Source organism: Sinocyclocheilus anshuiensis, unplaced genomic scaffold (assembly GCF_001515605.1).
Source record: "Sinocyclocheilus anshuiensis isolate Anshui unplaced genomic scaffold, SAMN03320099.WGS_v1.1 scaffold2178, whole genome shotgun sequence".
NCBI lineage: Eukaryota > Metazoa > Chordata > Actinopteri > Cypriniformes > Cyprinidae > Sinocyclocheilus > Sinocyclocheilus anshuiensis.
This window is the reverse complement of record NW_015559171.1, coordinates 662,840-682,755: the sequence shown is the minus strand read 5'-3', so window position 1 is coordinate 682,755 and position 19,916 is coordinate 662,840. Positions and strand designations below refer to the sequence as shown.

The 19,916-nt window shown below is 37.0% G+C and overlaps 1 protein-coding gene across 1 annotated transcript in view; it reads right to left on the bottom strand.

Moving 5' to 3' along the window:
* Positions 1-2,017: 2,017 nt before the first annotated feature.
* Positions 2,018-19,916, bottom strand: part of LOC107681586 (atrial natriuretic peptide receptor 1-like) — a 39,834-nt gene continuing 21,935 nt past the window's right edge. The window contains exons 6-22 of the mRNA XM_016477900.1: positions 17,697-17,791; positions 15,921-16,056; positions 15,757-15,841; positions 15,529-15,649; positions 15,304-15,378; positions 14,760-14,837; positions 14,318-14,422; positions 12,477-12,548; positions 12,174-12,333; positions 11,857-12,012; positions 7,720-7,888; positions 5,263-5,409; positions 5,040-5,163; positions 4,889-4,957; positions 4,170-4,344; positions 3,838-3,936; positions 2,018-2,186 (exon numbers count right to left, since the gene is read on the bottom strand). Coding sequence (XP_016333386.1) covers positions 2,038-2,186; positions 3,838-3,936; positions 4,170-4,344; positions 4,889-4,957; positions 5,040-5,163; positions 5,263-5,409; positions 7,720-7,888; positions 11,857-12,012; positions 12,174-12,333; positions 12,477-12,548; positions 14,318-14,422; positions 14,760-14,837; positions 15,304-15,378; positions 15,529-15,649; positions 15,757-15,841; positions 15,921-16,056; positions 17,697-17,791 — 2,015 coding nt within the window. The 3' untranslated portion in view covers positions 2,018-2,037. The remainder of the gene's footprint in view (positions 2,187-3,837; positions 3,937-4,169; positions 4,345-4,888; positions 4,958-5,039; positions 5,164-5,262; positions 5,410-7,719; positions 7,889-11,856; positions 12,013-12,173; positions 12,334-12,476; positions 12,549-14,317; positions 14,423-14,759; positions 14,838-15,303; positions 15,379-15,528; positions 15,650-15,756; positions 15,842-15,920; positions 16,057-17,696; positions 17,792-19,916) is intronic.

Sequence of the window (19,916 nt, the reverse complement as noted above, 5' to 3'; positions counted from 1 at the left end):
TTGTTTAGTGTGCAAATAAATGCTACACTTTACATGCTGTTTGATGTGTTGATGCATTACCATTAAACTTGTATATTCATGAATGAGTACCATATATTAATCAAGTAAATAAAATGACTCATTATGTGCACTGTTATTATGTATATTAAGGAACCGATATAGTTCGAGCGAGAAATGGTGAGAAATTATTAATTAAAAGATAAAGCCAAGTATTTTCCTCTTCTAAGTGCACGTGCTAAACTTAATGCTAAATTTAAAAAAAATATGGACTAACCATGGAATGCTGAATATAACACAACATTGGTAATCACAGAAAAGCTGCAAGCAGAAATTGAACTTAAGTCTTTCCTTTCATAACTTCATAACATAACAATGAAGTTTAAATGTCATCTGTGCTTCTAACAATATAATGGATGCAATGAGTATTAAATGGGGTTTCAAATGATATGATGGCAATATTTATGTTATGTGTGTCCCTAATTCAATGATCAAACACAAAAGAGCCATTTTTAATAATCTCTGAGTAATACTGTCACCTTTAAGTGCTCATGGGAATGACAATCTGAAATCAGTGACAAAATGCACTCAGGGTGGTTGAATGTAATTGAAGTGTCAAGCAGGTACTTGTGCAGGCTCTCAAGAGAACAGATAAGTAAGAAATTAAAGATGACTATAAGTGGATTCAGATCTTGATTGCAGTCAGAAACTAATGTCGGGGTCTGTATCAATGTGCTGCATTATAGTCGTGACCTTATGTGGGTAATTTAGAGAGAGACTCTGTGCAGCAAATAGTCTGCTGGCTCCTATGACTATGTTGCCAGATGTATTATTATCACTCCTAAGCACTATGCAAAGAACCTTTACACCAAGGATGTCAAACTCAATTCCTGGAGGGCCGGAGCCCTGCAGAGTTTAGTTCCAGCCCTGCTCCAACACACATACCATGTAGTTTTCAAATAAGCCTGAAGGACTTGATTAATTTAATAAGGTGTGTTTAATTAGGGTTGAATCTAAACTATGCAGGGCTCTGGCCCTCCAGGAACTGACTTTGACACCCCAGCTTTACACTGACTTACTGACTGACGAAGGCATGGAAATCAAGTAAAACTGTCCTGCAGGAACATAAACACATGGAAACATACAAGCATGTAAAACAATACAAAGGCATCGTGCTTCTTATAATGTCAAATCAAAAAAGTGTCATTAATGTCCCATGAAACATACCAGTAGGCATACCATTGTAATGGGCAAAAAGCTGGGCAAAAGATCTAAGATCAAACTGAGCAATGTTATTAATCTCTAAGGAATTTGGTTTTATTTTTATGGATTATTTATGCTTTGTTAAAGCTGCAGTAGGTCTGCGTGGCTCACAAAATTGCTGCTTCAGTCACACCAAAAACTATTAATAACAACTGTCTCTCAAAACTGGAGCCCCTTTCATTCATCAGAAACATCTGAGAGATGAACCAGAGATTAATGTATAGATGGCTTGAGAAGGAAATTGCAGAATATGCGTGCAAGAGTCTGACTGGGTGAAAAAAAAATTATAATAGAAGAAATTATAAATATTATTAAGTGAAATAAATGACAAAATAGTAAATGATAAATGATCAATGTTTGTCTTCAAAACATTTGAATAAAAGCCAAGTGATTTATTGGTGAGCTAAAATCTATATACTTCATCATATTTAATATTTACATGTCTTTTCTCACACTCATCCTGGAAGTAATCATGTTTATTTAACCTAATATATTTTAAGCCAGCAGTGCTGCTACTTATCCACCAGGGGACGATATTCAATCACACTCATCCTTCACTCCATTTACAGCTGCAGCTGGTGTTCTTACAAAAGAAACATCTTAAAGTACATATATACAAGATCAGACATCATCTAGTGCTGTACAAGATTATGTGCGTGTGCATTTGGACAACAGAACAGTCTTGCTTGATTTTCCTGTGGATGCGTTTGACTAGAGTCAGTGTGTCTCTGTTGATCCCATGGAGCTATTTTGCTCTCTCTCTCTCTCCCCACCGTCTCAATCGCTGTTGTTTATTTCCCCCAGAAGCCAGTAGGTCCTCATCTTCCCTTTTCCCTTCATCTCCACATCTCCTCTCAGCTCCAGCTGGAAGCAGTTGAACTCCTGCAGCACATCTTGAGTGGCTGACGACACATGAATCTTCAGAGCTGCAGGATAACAGAGTGTGAATGATTACAGTGTTACCGTATAAATCCTGATTAGTTGCGTTCGCAAATGTGTGTTGGCAAACATGATTTACGCATGTACTTTCCATACCAGCAGGTATATTAAAAGAGTCAATCATTTTTATTGGCACACACAGTGTTATTTTAGCATTATTTGTATAATATTGTTATTGTAATACAATATTGTACTGTACACTAGCTCTTATGTGCATTCCCACAGTGCAGCGTTTCAATCAGGATTGTGATGGTCAAGGCAGATATGCAGTACTGTGCAAAAGTCTTAAGCCACTATATAGTATTTTCACCAACAAAAACAATGGTTTTAAGTCAGTTATTTCTATCTCTTGCAGTAGTGTGTCAGTAGGAAATATCAGTTTACATTTCCAAGCATTCATTTTGCCATTAATTGTAATAATCCAGTGAGATCTTTGTATGCACAAGGAGTCTGACAACAGCCAGTGCTGCACACAGAGATCTGATCTCACCATCATTCAGCCTGTCTGGAATTACATGAAGAAACAGAAAAAACTCAGACAGACTAAACCCAGAAGAACTGTGGCAACATCTCCAAGATACTTGAAGAAACCTTCCTGCAAAGCTACAGTACTGTGAAAAGTTTTAGGCACTTGTGTAAACATGCTGTAAAGTGAGGATGCTTTCAAAAATAATGTCATAAATATATTTTATTTATCAATTAACTTCTATTAACTAAATCAAAGCAACACTTGATGTTACCACCCTTTTTGTTTAAAACAACTTCTGTCCTAGGTACTCTTGCACATAGTTTTTCCAGTAGCTTTGCATGTAGGTTTCTTCAAGTGTTTTGTAGATATCGTTGCCACAGTTCTTCCGGATGTAGTCTGTCTCAGTTTTTCTGTTTCTTCATGTAATCCCTGATGATCAGATCAGATCTCTGTGTGGAGCGCTGGCTGTTGTCAGACTCTTTGTGCATACAAAAATCTCACTAGATTACTACAATTAATGGCAAAAGGAATGCCTGGAAATGTAAACTGATATTTCCTACTGACACACTATACAGCAAGAGATAGAAATAACTGGCTTAAAATCATTTTTTGTTGGTCAAAATACTAATGGCCTAAGACTTTTGCACAGTACTGTATATGTTAATCTTCTCCTGTGAGAAATAAATTAGAAACGCTTACAATTCATTCCTTTCCTGATTGCAATTTGTTTTGCTTTTGTCAAGTGTTATCTAACACTGATAGTTCTCATTTATCTGGAAATAATTAAATCTGAATTACAATGGAATCTTTTCATCAATGTTTTTTTTTTGCTTCGTGAATGATTGTAAATTTATGGAAAACTGGTGTTGATAATGCAACATCTGAAGAAGCAGCTCTGTGCTCAGATATTGAAGCAGATGTTCAAAAAAGATAATTTAGGAATAAAATAAAAAAAAAAATAATAAAATAAATTGATTGAAATTTTTCTTTTCTATCCCAAATCTCTAATAGAAATGAAACTGGTCTTAAACCTTAACTTATACCCTAGTATAGAGTCTTGCTCAAACCACTAACCCTTTAAAAACTGACCTGAACTCTTGACCTTTACAGTCTCTATGGTTATAAGCACAAGTTGCTATTTGGTGGGATTGGGAACAGTGGGTTCTTACGTTCTCCATTCGACTCCATACGAGAAGATGTGTTCACTGTATCTCCAAAAAGACAGTACCGAGGCATCTTCAGCCCAACTACGCCTGCACACACAGGACCTGAAACACACATGGGAAATGCTATTCAAAATGATGCATGCTAATATAATTGAAAAATATAAATATAAAAATTGTTCTATTCTATGGGAGAGTTTGAAAAGTACGTCTGTATGGAGGAGAGTATAGATTAACAAAGCTCATTACGAATCCCTGTCAGTTTCTGCTAATTAAAAGTCCATCAGTATGTTAAAGTCTAGTTCAACTTAAGTAAGCTTTGAAGCTATCATTCTTACCACTGTGAATGCCGATTCGTAATTTGAGCTGCTCATCAGGTCGGTGGCGAATCTTAAATGTTTTGACAGCCTCCAATAGAGCAAGGGACATGCTTGCAATCTCACGACCGTGCAGTTTCCCGTTCCGTACCGGCAATCCTGAAACCACCATGTAGGCATCACCTATTGTCTCCACCTGAGCCAATAAGAAACAAAACCACCATAGCATGAGGTAATGATTCTCGGCACAAACAAAGAAGATGTTTCGTATTAAATACAGTGAATGTTTTAAAGAGAGTTACTAGAGGTGAATAGGTCTTAATTTACTTTTAATGGCACTTTTTGCAATATGAAATTTCACTAAAAGCAAAAATACACATTAAGGGATATGAAAATACACATTTTTCTATTAGTTTTCGTTCAAGATTTATTAACATATTGAGCATTCTTTTTTTTTAATGACTTTTTTTAATCAATACTTCATGGATCATGTCCCTTTAAGTTAAAATGTCCCATAAAATTCTAATGCAAAATAATTAAATAAAGCCCTCTTACAATTACCAGAAATACAAGATTTTTTTTAATGTTTTCTTAAGGTTTAGTAAGTTTGTAAAGTTAAAACTGTTAAATCCAAACAGAAAAAAAAAATGAAATGAGGAATAAATATTATTTGTTTGCAAAAGACACACGTTATACAGCTGTCTAGGGCAAATATGTAGTCAGGTATGAGGTGGCAATACCTTGTAAACGTCAAAATTATCTATAATGGCATCAAAGCAGGTGTAGAGGTCATTGAGGAGAGTGACGACCTAAAAGAGAGACACATCCACCTAAAATCTTTAGAGTGAAATATTAAAAACAACGCAGAATTACTCTTCAGTTGTAAGATACCTGCATAGGTGTGCTCTCTGCTGACAGAGCCGTGAAGCCCACAATATCACTGAAGTAGATGGTGACAGAGTCAAAAGCTTCGGCCTGCACCGTCTCACCTCTCTTTAGCTGCTCTGCCACTAAACTAACACAACAGAAAGTAAGTATTTTTAGAGTAAGCCAAGTGTGTATATGATTTTTTTATAGTTCATTTATTTGTTGTGTATTATGTGAGTCAACTGACTGAGGGAGGATCTGGTACAGTAAAGCTTCTGCCTTGCGTTTCTCCTCCAGATAGGCTTGAGTCCTCTCCTCTACCAGCTCCTCCAGATTATTAGCATACTGCTCCATTCGAGACAAAAGATTATCCAAGATATTACTTCTGTGCTCCCTGAGAAAGAGGATGAGAGACAGATAAAGAAACATGATAAGGTGAATAATAATAAAAAGATCTGTACATTTTCAACTAAATGGTTGCTAGGGTGTGGCCACAATGTTTGCATGGTGACACTAATAGACTGAAGGTAAAATAAACATCAGTGATGCTTTGCCACAAGCAGGAACTGCAGGAGCAACTACAGATGCGATATATTCATGGTAGCCAATGGAGGCAGCATGGTCCAAGTGCTGATATTGTTGGTAATCCCTCTGCATCTTCAACAGGTACCTCAGGGTCATGAGCATTTCGCCCCTTAACCTGTATGCTTCACCTGAGCGGGGCAGCAAATACCAGATTAGCCTTCACCTGCAGAAGGATTCCACTTGCGATCTCTCATTAACCACAACCACCTTGAGCTAGTCTCTGCTGCTATCTCCCCAGTGGCTTTCCTCAGTTGTTTAGTTTCCAACCCAAGCTTCTGTAGGAAATAGCGCATAGATGTAGCTGGGATGCCGCGGCAGCCGTCTTCGATAGCAGACAAGGCGGCACTCCATCCTTTAATAGAAGCTTGGTCAATCAGGTCTTGATACTTAGCCTTCTTTAACTCATGAGAGATGGCTAGCCTGTCCTCCCAGTCCCAGGGCACAGTCAACTTAACTACTAAGATGTTTTTTTTGCTCCTGGACAGAGGAACCATATCTGGTCGAAGTGTAGTCACTGCCACCTCTTCTGGGGAAGACAAGCTTCTTTTTAAGGTCAACTTGCATCTCCCAGTCTGATGCTTGATATAAAATAGAGGGCGGAGTATTATCAGTTCTAGTTGATTTGGGAACCTTATCTCCTTGCCTTAGGAAACTGACTCCTCTGGGTGGTGGTGCCTTATATTCACTGGCTTTAACCCTCTGTAAGTTTGTTCATTTGGCAATTTCAACAAGGACCTTATCATGCCTCCATCTGTAGCGTCCTTCTCCCAGTGCTTTGGGACATCCTGTCAAAATGTGGTTCAGGGAACACAGGACTGCTCTGCACTGATGGCAGGATGGATCCTCATCTTTGCCCCAGATCTTTAGGTTGTTTGGAGTTGGTAATAGGTCAGCTATAGCTCGCAAGAGGAAGGTTAATTTGACCTGGTCAGCACTCCAGAGTTCCTTCCAGGACAGCGAACGCTCGAGTGCCTGACCCCACTGCATCAACTGCCCTTGAGAGGCGAGCCGTACTGCTCTTACACGCCTGTCTTCTTCTGCATCCTCTCTAACCCTCTGCACCACAAGTGTCCTCCTACCTTTGGCATCGGCCTTATTCCAACTCTTGGCTTTGTAGTTTCCCAGTCCCAATCGTCCTTGACAGACCACGCCAATGATTTCCTGGGGTTTGCAGTAAGATTCCGCTTCCTTCACTGACTCTTGTGGCTTCCACTTCCTGCCATACATGACTGTCTTGTTGGCATGTCGAACTTTCTCATCCTTAGACAGTAGCAGAGTGCTGACTGCTCTTGCCTTTGTGGTTTTAAAATCTTCCACCACCGATGAGACTGGTAAGTGGAGCTTGGAGGGCTTGCTGTACAAATTGACTGAGCTGAAAGTTGGAGGAACACCTAGCCATCTTCTCAAAAACCTGCTGCACAGCCTCTCCATTGCTTCCACCTGAGTCAAGGGTAAGTCGTATAGCAGGAATGGCCATTGTAATCTGGGTATAATGCCATGCTGGAAGCACCATACCTTAAACCTCCCAAGCAGCTGGCTTTTGTCTATTTTCTTGAGCCAAATGGTCAGTTGAGCTATGGTTTCCTTAAGATTGGTGCTGTCCTTCAGAGTGAAGTCATTGGTTTTTCCCAGACACCGAATTCTTTGTTCTTCAATAGTTGGAATTGTAGCCCCTTGAATACTGAAGGTGTTCCTCAACAGCTTTCCTTTCAGGATACACAGGCTCCTAGATTTACCTGATTTAAATTGCACCTATGACCAAGTAGCCATTTTCCCCAGTGAATTTAGGATCCACTGAGATCCCTGGAATGATGGAGTCATTACAGTAATATCATCCATAAAGGCTAGGCAAGCTGGTAGGCTTGTGCCGTTGTCTGCTACAGGTCCTTTACATAGCTTTTCTCCTACCTTGAGTAATAGGTTTATGGCAGCCACAAACAAAGCCACGGATATCATATTTCCTCCCATAATACCCTATGGTGTGGCCACAATGTTTGCATGGTGACACTAATAGACTGAACGCTTTGTAAACTATAAGACATATAAAAGTGCTTGTTAAATGACTTAACTAGAAATACATAAACAGACAAGTGAGCCAATACAGCAAAATGGGACAGACCTGTTCTGTTTGCGGAGTAACACACTAATATGGTTGAACTCTGGTCTGTCTGATGGTTCTTCAGCCCAACAGCGCTGCATCAGCTGACCCAGCTCTTCACTGTGGGCCTGAGGGTTCACTGATGGCCGGAGATATGGCCATTCACCCAGAGCTACACGGTCCACAATCTCTATACACAAGGAAAAGTAAGAAAAAAAGAGAGAGGAAATTTTGAGCTTAAAGGAACAGATCACCCAAAAATGAAAGTTCTGTCATCATATATCATATTTTTTCATTTAGATAACCTTTTCCAGCATCTAATGCCCATTTATAATTCATCTTTAAAAACGCTAATAACAACACTGATAAACATAATCTTTAGTGAATGTCAAAATATACATTATTCATACTGTACACTGTAGTGCTGTATGTTCACAAGTAGCAATTAAAATGAGTAATTTTCATTTATTTTAACTGAGTGATTTTAATTTATTAACACAAAATAGTACAAAAAATATAATATTGAGCTATTTATTATGAGGTTACCATGATTTTAAAATCGGCATGAAATTTAAATTCACTGTATCTGTTTTCAGTATCACTTTAATAAGGCATTAACTAACATTAATCAATGAGCAACACATTTGTTACAGCATTTTTTAAATCTTTGTTAAAGTTAGTCTTTAAAAACGCAAATACAACTGTTCATTGTTTGTTTGTGCTTGCTCAGGTCCATTAAACAACATACAACTTCTGATTTGAATAATGTATTAGTAAATGTTGAAATTAAAATTAATTGAGAGTAATAAATCAATTTTCTTATTTTCAATAATCTGTTTTACTTGGACATCAGAATACAGATGAAAATATTCTTCCATTATGTCACAACTTCAATATTGGAGTGTATATAAAAGAATATGTCATTTTTAGGTTGAACTGCTCCTTTAATTCTAACAGTGTCAGCAGTCTGAAGACATTTTGCCCGTGAAAGTGCTCTCCTTCCTTTTCTCTCTACTATCTATTGCATCAGAGCATTTTCCATCATTCTTATTCCCACAAACTCCCACAATGTTTTATCTCTGTTTTCCATCCTCTTCCTGATCTCTCTCAGCTCTATTAATCAGGCTCTTACAGCTCTGAAAGCCTGGAAGAAACGGCTGTGGGTTGTAGCACTCTAGGAAAAACACCTCTTCTCAGCTCCGTCTGAGGCTTTTCATGGACAATCTGGCCTGATAAGAAACAGCTCTTCAAAGCTCAGGAAAACTTTGCTGCTGCACAATTTCTTTGTGTTTGTGTTTTGTATTTATATGTGTGCCAGTGGTGCCAGGTTGATTGGTTGACCAGGAATTCACTAGACTGATTGGTTCACCAGACCAGATCTTCACCAACAGTAATCTTATTACCAAGGTGCCCAAATGCATGTGTGAAGATTGATATGATCTTCTCTTCTATGTCAGTTCTGATTATAGTGCTGAGATCACAAACTCCAGGGACGCTGACATGATCTGTGTTTGTGGGTGTAGCAGAATACAGACACACACACACACACACACACACCTCTTTGATCTGTATTCTGAATCATATGATTAAATCCATGAATTAGATTAGAGAGGAAAAGAGATTGAAAGAGAAAAGCATGGATGGATGTGTGTGTGTGTGTGTGTGTGTGTGAGAGAGAGAGAGAGAGAGAGAGAGAGAGAGAGAGAGACAGAGAGAGAGAGCCCTTAAAAACCATGAAGTGAACCCTGAAAAAAGTTTTATAAATTGTTCGTAGAATTCTACGATTCTAAAATGTTAATTTGTTTTACTTTTTAAATGTATATACATGCATGTTTTTGTTGCATATATATCTGTTCTAGATTCAATGTAAACACTGCTTTGGCAATACATTGTAACAATTGTAATGCCAATAAAGCACATATTGAATTGAATTGAGAGAGAGAGAGCAAATGAACCTTTTAGTGTCTCAGAAAATTATATAAAGTGACTGATTTATACAGCTTTGCTTTAATTTCATTCGCATGGAAATTGTAGATGCAATGGAGACATTTTACAACTTCAGAGATGTTTTAGGATGTCATGATTTTCATATTTTATGGTAATTAGCAACTCTGTATACTCATATGGAATCAAAATGCAGGAGTTTGACACAAAATATCTTCTGTGTATGAACGAGAGCTCTCCACACTCTAAGGGTTGTTCTCTGTAAACAAGAACCATAAGCAGGAGATGCAATGTGTGTGAGGATGTTGGCAGGATGACAAGATAATGTCTTCCTCTTCAGACAAACTCACTGGCGGCAGAGTAAAAAGGGTAGTGGACTGGCAAATTAAGAGTGTGTCAGGGTGTTCTTATGCATACATACTGTAGGCCTATGTTTAAAGATTCATCTTTGATGTGTTTGTGGTAAAGAGAGGATGTGAGAATATGCATGTGTATGTGTGTGAGCACAGCTGTGAATGGCGTCTGGTTGTGTATTTGTTGACCTCTCTGAAGAACCTGGTTCATTAGCTTCTTTCATTCGTGTCACTGCAGAGGCTCTTGAGGGTAATTTGGCTGAGTGTTCTGAGTGCTGAGCCGTGCGTCAATATTTTAAAGTGTTTTGGAAAGAGGCAGAAAATCAAGTTTTTCATCCTCCTCAAATTGTTCTCAGACAATTAGGTATTTCAGACCCCAAATCTCACAGAGAAGCAAAAAAATTAATTATATTAATTTATTAATGAAATGGAAAACACATAAAACCAGGATTTTCCATTGCCTTTTTCTGCCAAAGGAATAGGAACTAAGGCTTTTAAGCTTAAAAATAACATATAAGTACAATGAAAGAATCAGTTCAGTTCAACTTGTAATATTTCAGATGTTCTAAAACCATATGATAGCTTTGTTTGAGAAACCGATAAAATAGAAACTAAATTTAAAGACTGGAATACACTACACAATTTAAAATCTGAACAGATCTTAAAACACTAGGCATCATGTGCTTAGTTGCCGACTTTATAAATTGGTTACAGAGGAAATACAAATACTCATACACTACAACCACTGAGACACACTATCAGGCATTCAAGTCATTCTGAACACAAAAAACTGATGCAGAAACATACACCTTGTTGCTAGGTAATGCATGACAAATAAAAACAATACGTGTTCCAAAATATCAAACATGTTAGATATCCTCTGACTGGATGGAATCACAGTCTGAAGCTAAAAAAAGTCTATGCCCATCATACACCATGTGATTTTCTGTGAAATTTGACAACTCGGATAATGGACTGCCCATTATCTGAAAATGACCCTGACTTTCAGCGACTCGTGTCAACTCCTCCGGACTGTTAATCGATGCAAAAATCTGGGCAAAAGTCATGTAGTGTATTCCAGTCTCAAGTTGCTATTCACTAAAAAATCTCGACATTGGCTCTAGATGTTCATGAGAGAAGTAAGATGTCAGATTCATGAACAAACCAAGTTCTTTTGAGTCAGATCTGTTCAAAGAATCGGAAAACTGAATGATTCATTCATGAATCTGATCTTGTTTACTGACTCAATGATCTGGTTAACGGTTTACAGGAGGAAAGGACTATCAGTGAATAGCAACATAAATGTCATTCTGTTCTTCACACAAAGCTATCACATTACTTCAGAAGTCTTGGAATTAGTCATATGGTTAACTTTTTATGATGCTTTTGCATCTTTATGAAGTTTGAAAGAACTGCATATTGCCAAACCTGCATTACTTTTTTCTTTTGTGGGAAAACAAAAGAAGATATTTTGAAGAATGTTTCAGCTGTTTTTGTCCATAAATCAATCAATCATTTATTTATAAAGCACCTTAAAAACCATGACAGGATACCAAAGTGCTGTACAAGAAAATCAAAAACAATAATAGCAATTAATTAAAATACATAAGTAAATACCTATAAAACTACCATACATAAGAGTCACTGAGGTCCAAAACAACACTGGACCCCACTGACTTCATTATATGGACAATTTTTCAAAATGTCATATTTTTTGCTTTACTGAAAGTCATTCGGGTTTTAAACAACATGAGGGTGCGTAAACGTTTAACGTTTAGGATTTAAGGTCAAAAACAGGATGGAGATGGGCAGATTTAGGTTAAATGTGTAATTTATGTATTGGCAAGATTTGATCTCTGACCTTTGCGGCTAAGTGAGTCTCCCTCCAAGTAAAAGACTCCTCTCCGCAGAGCCACTTCTTGAAGGATAATGCCAAAACTGTAGACGTCGCCCTTCTGTGTGCCTCCTGGAGGAAAGCACTCCATTCTCAACAGCTCTGGAGCCATCCACAGCTTACCTACACACAGGCATATGCAGATGCACACAGACACAGACAGGGGACTGACAGTGAATACCAGAGTCCGTGACTAAGGTTTGCATGCATGCGTGTTGTGGAAATCGTAGCCACGTGAGTCAAATTGACACAAAATGACAAAGCCGAAAGATCACATGACTGACGTGCATAATAAGAGTGGGCGTCTTCCGTGTCTGACTCTGTCCTGATGCTGAACAGCCCATAGTCAGTGATCTTTAGCACAAAACGATTGTCAACCACACAGTTGGATGATTTCAGGTTCCCATGGGATACAATCACACTGTTGTGAAGGAAAGCCATGCCCTGGGGGAAGAGAAAGATTGGATAGTATAAAAGAAAGCAAGAGGGTAGGGACAGAGCACAATCAGAGAAAACGAATTTAATCACTTTTGGAAAGATATCATGGAAAATAAATGCACATTGATAGTACAGAGAGGGGCCTCTACCTTTACTATGTCACTGACTAGTGAATATTTGAACATCCAGTCTAGTGTGATGCTTTCATTTTCCAAAATGTCCTGTACACAGATGCAGAAAAATCTGAGATAAGTGCATATACATACATATATGGCCCAAAAAGTATTTGGACTTATATAATGAACAAATGCATTAGATAACAACTGGACTTATGGTACATAGAGAGCTGTATAATGAACATGTTCATCTTTATAAAGATTCTCTTTCGGCTGCCAAATATGATTTTTATTCAAATCTAATTGAGTCTGGAGATAGTAATACTAAAGCCTTGTTCTCCCCTGTAAATCGTATTCTGATACCACCTGACAGCCTTCCTACACATCTGTACTGCACTGCTCAATATGATGAATTTATATCTTTTTTCAATGACAAAATAACCGCCATCCACCAGCAGTTGGCCTCCTCAGCTAACCCATATTGTAGTTCATTATATAGTGCCTCAACTCATTCCCCCCTTACTCGTATTTCTTCTTGTACATTGCCATCTGAATTAGAACTTTCCCATCTCATTTACAAATCTAATTCTTCCATTTTTACTCGATCCTATAACAGATTATCTGGTAAAAGCCTGTCTTCCTTCTCTTTCTTTTCTTATAACCAGTATTATTCACACCTCCCTCAGCTGTTCCATCATCTTTTAAAATAGCTGCTATAACCCCAATTCTTAAGAAACCTGGTGCAGAACCCAACAATCTAAATAACTTCCATCCCATCTCAAATCTTCTTTATTTCCAAAATTCTCGAAAATGCAGTTGCAGCACAGGTCGATGCTAACCTTTGTAATAATAATTTATATGAGTGTTATATTATATAAATGTTTCCAGTCAGGATTCGTTCTAAGCATATTATATATTAAGCATATTTTGACACCATTTCACACAATATTTTGTTGAACCGTTTATCTGCTATTGGTATCTCTGGTATTCCTATCGCCTGGTTTACTTCATACCTTTCCAACCGCACACAGGTTGTACAACTAAAAAAAATTTAATTCCCAACCTTTTTCTGTTAGCTGTGGTGTCCCCCAAGGCTCTGTCCTATGTCCCCTATTGTTCCTAATTTATCTTCTCCCACTTGGTAATATCTTTTCTAAATTTGGTATCTTTTCTAAATTTGTTACGCTGATAACACACAACTTTATGTATCTACAAAGCCTGACTCCATTCTTCCACCTGTCTGTTTTACCAACTGTCTTCACAAAATAAAAGTTTGGTTATCTGCCAACTTTGAGACCTAAACAGTCTCAATAATCAATATGACGCCATATTGCTCAGAAAATCAAAACTGTGTGTGTGGTTTGACAGTGAATACTGTGTGAGTTATGCTTCATACATCGCAACACTACTGACAGTAGATAATGGACCTTTTTTAACCGTTCATTTTCTCTAATGTGACCGCACCTTTAGGCTGATCATTCAATTTTTAGGACATTTAAAACATAAATTCATTCATAGTTCAGCCAACCTGAGATCTTCCATAGATACTTGGCTCATATTGATGCATGAGTGTGGCTCAACATGTTATCAAAAGGATAGTTTCAGGGAAATGTTAAAAATGTTAAAAGTTTAGGGTTAAAGCAGGGCTGTCCAAACTCGGTCCTTGAGGGCCGGTGTCCTGCAGAGTTTAGCTCCAACCCTAATTAAACACACCTGAACCAGCTAATAAAGCTCTTACTAGGCAAAGAAACTTTCAGTCAGGTGTGTTGAGGCAAGTTGGAGCTAAATTCTGCAGGACACCGGCCCTCCAGGACCGAGTTTGGACAGCCCTGGGTTAAAGGATAGAAAACTTCATGAATCTTGAGTGCCTGTACCTGCAGGCTGCCTCGAGGGCAGTATTCTGTGATGATGCAGATGTTGGGTGGATCGATGCAGGCACCAATAAAACGGGTCAAATGCTCATTCTGCACATCTCTCATCTGGGGAACAAACACACACAGAATTCACAGAATATCCTTAAAAAACTTTTTTTAAATACTATTACTACTACACTGAAAAAATGGTGCAGAAACTGATTTCACTCAGAAACTGGTAGTAAATTTCACCATTAATTACAAAGTAATGGCAAGTAACATACTGAATTAAACTTGAAATGTTGACGTAGAAAAACTGAAATAGTATTTTCTTGTAGAACATACTCCAATAATCTGTTTTATTTACAATGTAGTTGGTTGTTTGTGAATCTATTGTAATGATTATAATCAGATTTGCAGAATAATTCTTCAGTAGAGCAAAATAACAGCATGACACACTCACATGCTTCAGTTCAAACAACACTTTCCTCGTTAAATCGATGCGCTTTCTGTTGATGTATTTAATGGCCACAATGTTTCCCTGGAGAAGAAGCAAGCATACACACACACACACACACACACACACACACACAGACACATACACACACACTATGTTTGCAATGAGATTTGCAATTTGAAGTTCTAACATGCATACAAAGTTTAAACTTTACAATAAGGTTAATTATTATCATTAGTTAATGCATTAGGTATCATTAAACTAACAATGAAAAATACTGTTAAAGCATTTAATCTAGGTTAATGTTAATTACTACTAACACTAATACATTTTTAACATTTCAACTTTAACATTATTGAATGTATCATGAACAAACATGAACTAGCAATGAACATATTTTTAAATGATCATTAACCTATTAATACATTAATAAATGCTGTAAATAATGTTGTTCATTGTTAGTTCATAATACTAAATATGTTAACAAATTGAACCTTCCTGTAAAAGGTTACCAAGCAAACATTTAAACCAGAGCTTGACAGAATGATACCTTAAAGTAGCCAGTCTTAGCAAACACCTGGAAATTACCGTCAGCTGTCAGCAGTGATCCATAGTTTGAACCTCTCTGTAGAGAATGAGGGAAATCAAATGAATCGGTGATGAAAATTAAATAAATAATAAATAAAATTTGTATTTAAATGAAAACCAGAGAGCTGGAGAAGACATTTAAAATATGAGTGTGCACTATGTAGTATATACTGTATCTGTGTTTTACTAGAGAGAGTGTGAATTTGCTGCCGGTGCTCCTCATGGCCTTTTCCAGATTGCCCATCTGAATGTCCTCCCAAGGAATTCTCCATAACTGAGCGACCAACTCCTTCTCCAGCTTCAGCTTTCTGTGTGTGTACATACAGTATGTGTCTTAGATGCAGCCATATTTGCAGAACAGGATCACATTTATAAATTACAGGTCAGTTATCAAAATCATCTAGCTAGCACCCACCTGTATATAAACACAGTCACAGTGAAGATGATGACGAGGATGAGGAAAAGCACAATGGAAATCATCTGGTGCATTGCGATAGTTCCTAAAAGGAAAGAGGGAATGTGACGGATAGTGAGAGGCTGGTAAGCAGTTGGACTGCAGAACTACTGTACGATACCCACGTGCATGACAGGCAGGGTTATCATTCTTAAAGCCGCAGAGGGGCAAATCCCAGGGAATGTTGCCACCTGGCCACTGGATGGCCATCCCGGGAAGAATCTTCATCTGCTTCTGAGTGCCATTGTACACCGCCACAGTCTGCAGGACAACATGTAAGAAAAAAGAGAACAAATGCAATGGAGTTCTATAATTTTATTTATACAATAAATTAAATTCTAAATGGAAATGGAAAGAAACAGGCAGCAGTGTTCAGTGTTAGACTTCTTGCAATATCTTTAAGATCTTCAAAATTGTGGCTTTTTGTGGCTTTTAGTTCATGTCTATTAGTTTGAAGGACATTTATAGTACCGTTCAAAAGATTAGGGTCAGTATTTTTTGAAAGAAATTCATTTTATTCAGCAAGGATGCATTACATTGATCAAATATGACAATAAAGACATTTACAATATTGCAAAAAAAGAAATGTTTCAGTCTGAATGTTTCAAACTGAAGTAATGGTTGCTGAATCTTGCATAAAATAATTATTCCATCAGAATGCATAACTAATGTGTGTGTGTGTGTGTGTGTGTGTGTGTGTGTGCGTGTGTGTCCAGATGTTACAGTTATGGCATCTACCAGCTGGGGCTAACTGAATCTTGACCACTTGACGCCAACATAGGAGAAAAAAACTGCTTGTCACACAATTCCTTTAAACTCACAGAAAGCAAAAGCAAAGTGAATAAACAGTGTTAATCTATGGTGCGGAGTTGCCATATGGCAACAATTAATTTCTACAACCTACTTACTTTTGGTTTGCATGAGTTCCAAGTATAAAAATCTATCAATATCTAAAAGAAATGACCATTTAAATAGAAAAGAAAATCATAATTTAATAGAAAAACTACTTTTTTGGCCATTTTCCATTGTGGTACACTGTTGCCATATGGCAACGTTTTCCTAAATACCCCCCCAAAATTATTTCTCAAAAATATTTTTTGATTTGTATAATTAAAGCTATTTCATGTAATAAAAACTTATTTAAAAAAATATTTCATGGTTAGAACATAATGCGTACCATAGAGGGTTAATGGTGGCAACATCAATCAAAAATGTTAAGATGAAAAATTCCAGAATTTAAGAAAAAATGACAAGGACAAGCTTCATTCAGAGAGCAGCTGAGATCTTTAATATCTATTCATCATCTCTCCTGTACTCGCTCACACACACAAACAAAAAACATTCCCCTGACTGAATATGTATCCTATGATTAACCTCTCTACAGCCTGGCCTCCCAATTACCAATCAAGTGTCTTTCAGAAACGACGGTTTGTGTGTGTGTGTGTGTGTGTGTGTGTGTGTGTGTGTGTCACCAATCTGCCACTTGGTTTTGAGATTCAGGTGTTAAATTTTAATTCATTAGCTTGTAACAAAGGCAAAACTGTTTGGATGACACACACACATTACTGCGGCAAGAAAAATGAGATTGCATTTCATCTGTCTATTACTAACAACAGAAGCATCATTGCTATTCAAAGTAAGGTGGCACCTTGGCACCTTAGAAGTGTTTGTCTGAAATACATAAAAATAAATTAAGATGATATAAAAAAGCATTAAGAAGCATAAAAAGAAGCAGAAGAAGAAGATATCAATTAATAAATATTTTTAAATAAAAAATAATATGGTGCCCCAGTGGTTAATAAAAAAAAAATGCAAATTACCCCTACTAAAATACCTAATTTGAGAATAACAATAACAAAATGACAAAACTGTGATACAGTAAGTATGTGATTATCACTGACCTGAAAGTTGCCACTGTTCGTGTCAGTCATGTCCCAGAGGGCGAAATCAGTCTCTCTGTCTCCATTCTCATCAATCTGCACCAGACCAGTGACACCTGGGAAAACCAAGTGACAAACTGTGTGTGTTATAGAGCTCATTGCAACAAATTCACAACAGAACACACAAAAAAACATTAGCTTTTATAAAGTGAAGTGTAAACTTGGACCTACTTAAAGTTGATGACCTGCCTGGCCATCATTTAAACATGAATATAAAGTTCAACCCCATAAAGCAGGAGTCCCATAGCTAAAATGACAATTTAAACAAATTGTGTTATCATTTACACACCATGTCGTTTTAAAGCTGTAAGACTTACTTTCTTCTAAGGAACAAAAAAAAAAAAATTTTTTTTAAGAATGTTGGTAATCAAACATTTTTGGTTGCCATTGACTTCCATAGTTTTTTTGTTTTTTGTCCATACAATGGAAGTCTATGGGAACCAAAACTGTTTGGTTACCAACATTATTCAAAATATATTTTTTTATATTAAACAGAAGAAAGATATACAGATTTCAGAATCAAATAAAGGTGAGCAAATTGACACAATTTTAATTTTTGGGTGGACTATCCCGGTAAGTGAGCTATAATTCTAAGACATTAACATCATGTACCTCTTTGTCACATTATGAGTAATCAAAATGATTATAATCAGGCATAGTAAATCAATCCATACACCGAGAATGTGTATACAAGTGTTCAATCAAATCTGATCGAGTCTATATTGAAAAGCTTCCGGTTGTGCCCATCTGCCAATGAGGGTCAGGTGCGGGCTGTAATTTCCTGTGGAGGCCACTCACCTCTTTAAATGGGCTACAGATAGAGGCCGAGTCCAGTTCAGAGGAAACACACAGTGACATTTAGACTGATATGAAAAGCTTAAGCTTTATCAGACTGGAAATGTCAAAGCCATTGGAGAGAGAGGGAGAAAGGAAGAGAGAGATGTCCTCACATCGGCTGATGATAAGGATAGCTTTAATAAGCCCACATGAGTTATAAAAGGTCTGGACACGCACATAGACAGTGAACCATGACTGCCCATCTTGTGCAAATTGTATTCAGAATGTGAGGAATGGTTTAAGTCATCTGAGTTGAAGTCATTTATCGTAGTGTTATGACTACCTCAGCTGGAAGCACAGGAAACTACTTGAGTACGGCATACCAGAATGAAAATGTAAATGGCAGGTTGATGATGAAAGCAGGAAAATAAGACTCTAAACATTTGAATACAATATTGAAACACAGTTCCCATCTCCTATGATGTTGACGTCTGTATTTATGCCTTGTAAACTTCGTTATATACCTGAATAATTGAGGTTTTGTCTAAATTGTGAGAATGACTTGTGATAAAACTGGAAGCAGCAGTAAAAACATACTGAAAATTAATAACCAATCAGTAATGTTTTGCATTTTATACCATCATTTTCCAGCAAAAGTGTATTTATGGATGTATCTAACTTGGAGTAATTTTATACCTATATAAAAACATTTTTAACAACATTTAATGAAACATAAATATTTTTATATCAACATTAATATTTTAGGTTAAACCACAGATGCATATATGGAAAACAGTATATTTTAGTTGTCTTTATGTTTTTGGAGTTATTTTATAGCTATATAAAAACATTTTTAACTGAACCTAAAATGTTGATATAAACAACTTTTCATAATATTTCATTAAATGTTAAACCTAGATTAAGGTGAATATCTATGGAAAACAGCATATTTTATGTCTTTTTTAAATATGTCTTTTAAAAAATTTAATTTCAAATAAATAATCAAATAATATGAGGTCTTTTTCAATCCGCAGACCGCGGCGGAGCAGAGCGAGAAACAGAGGACAAGGTGTGTGTTTATCGATAGATTGTTATAATATCTGCATCTGTGCAGTTCTTTGTCATAAATCCAGTTTACAAAATATCATGGGGGAGCAATAATCGGTTACCCGATTATTATAAAGTTCTACTGTAGCCTAAGTTTTCACTGCATTCACCCGTCATCACACCACAGCTGTTTCCTCCTGCGAAAATGAAGCACATACTTTATAAAACGATCATGTTGCCATTTTCATTTGAAAATTTAACTTTCAATATAATACATATTCCAGTGCATGTGGCAAAGAGGTTTGCATACTTGAGCTAAGGAAAGAGGGTTGTACTAGAAATGCAAACAGTAAAATT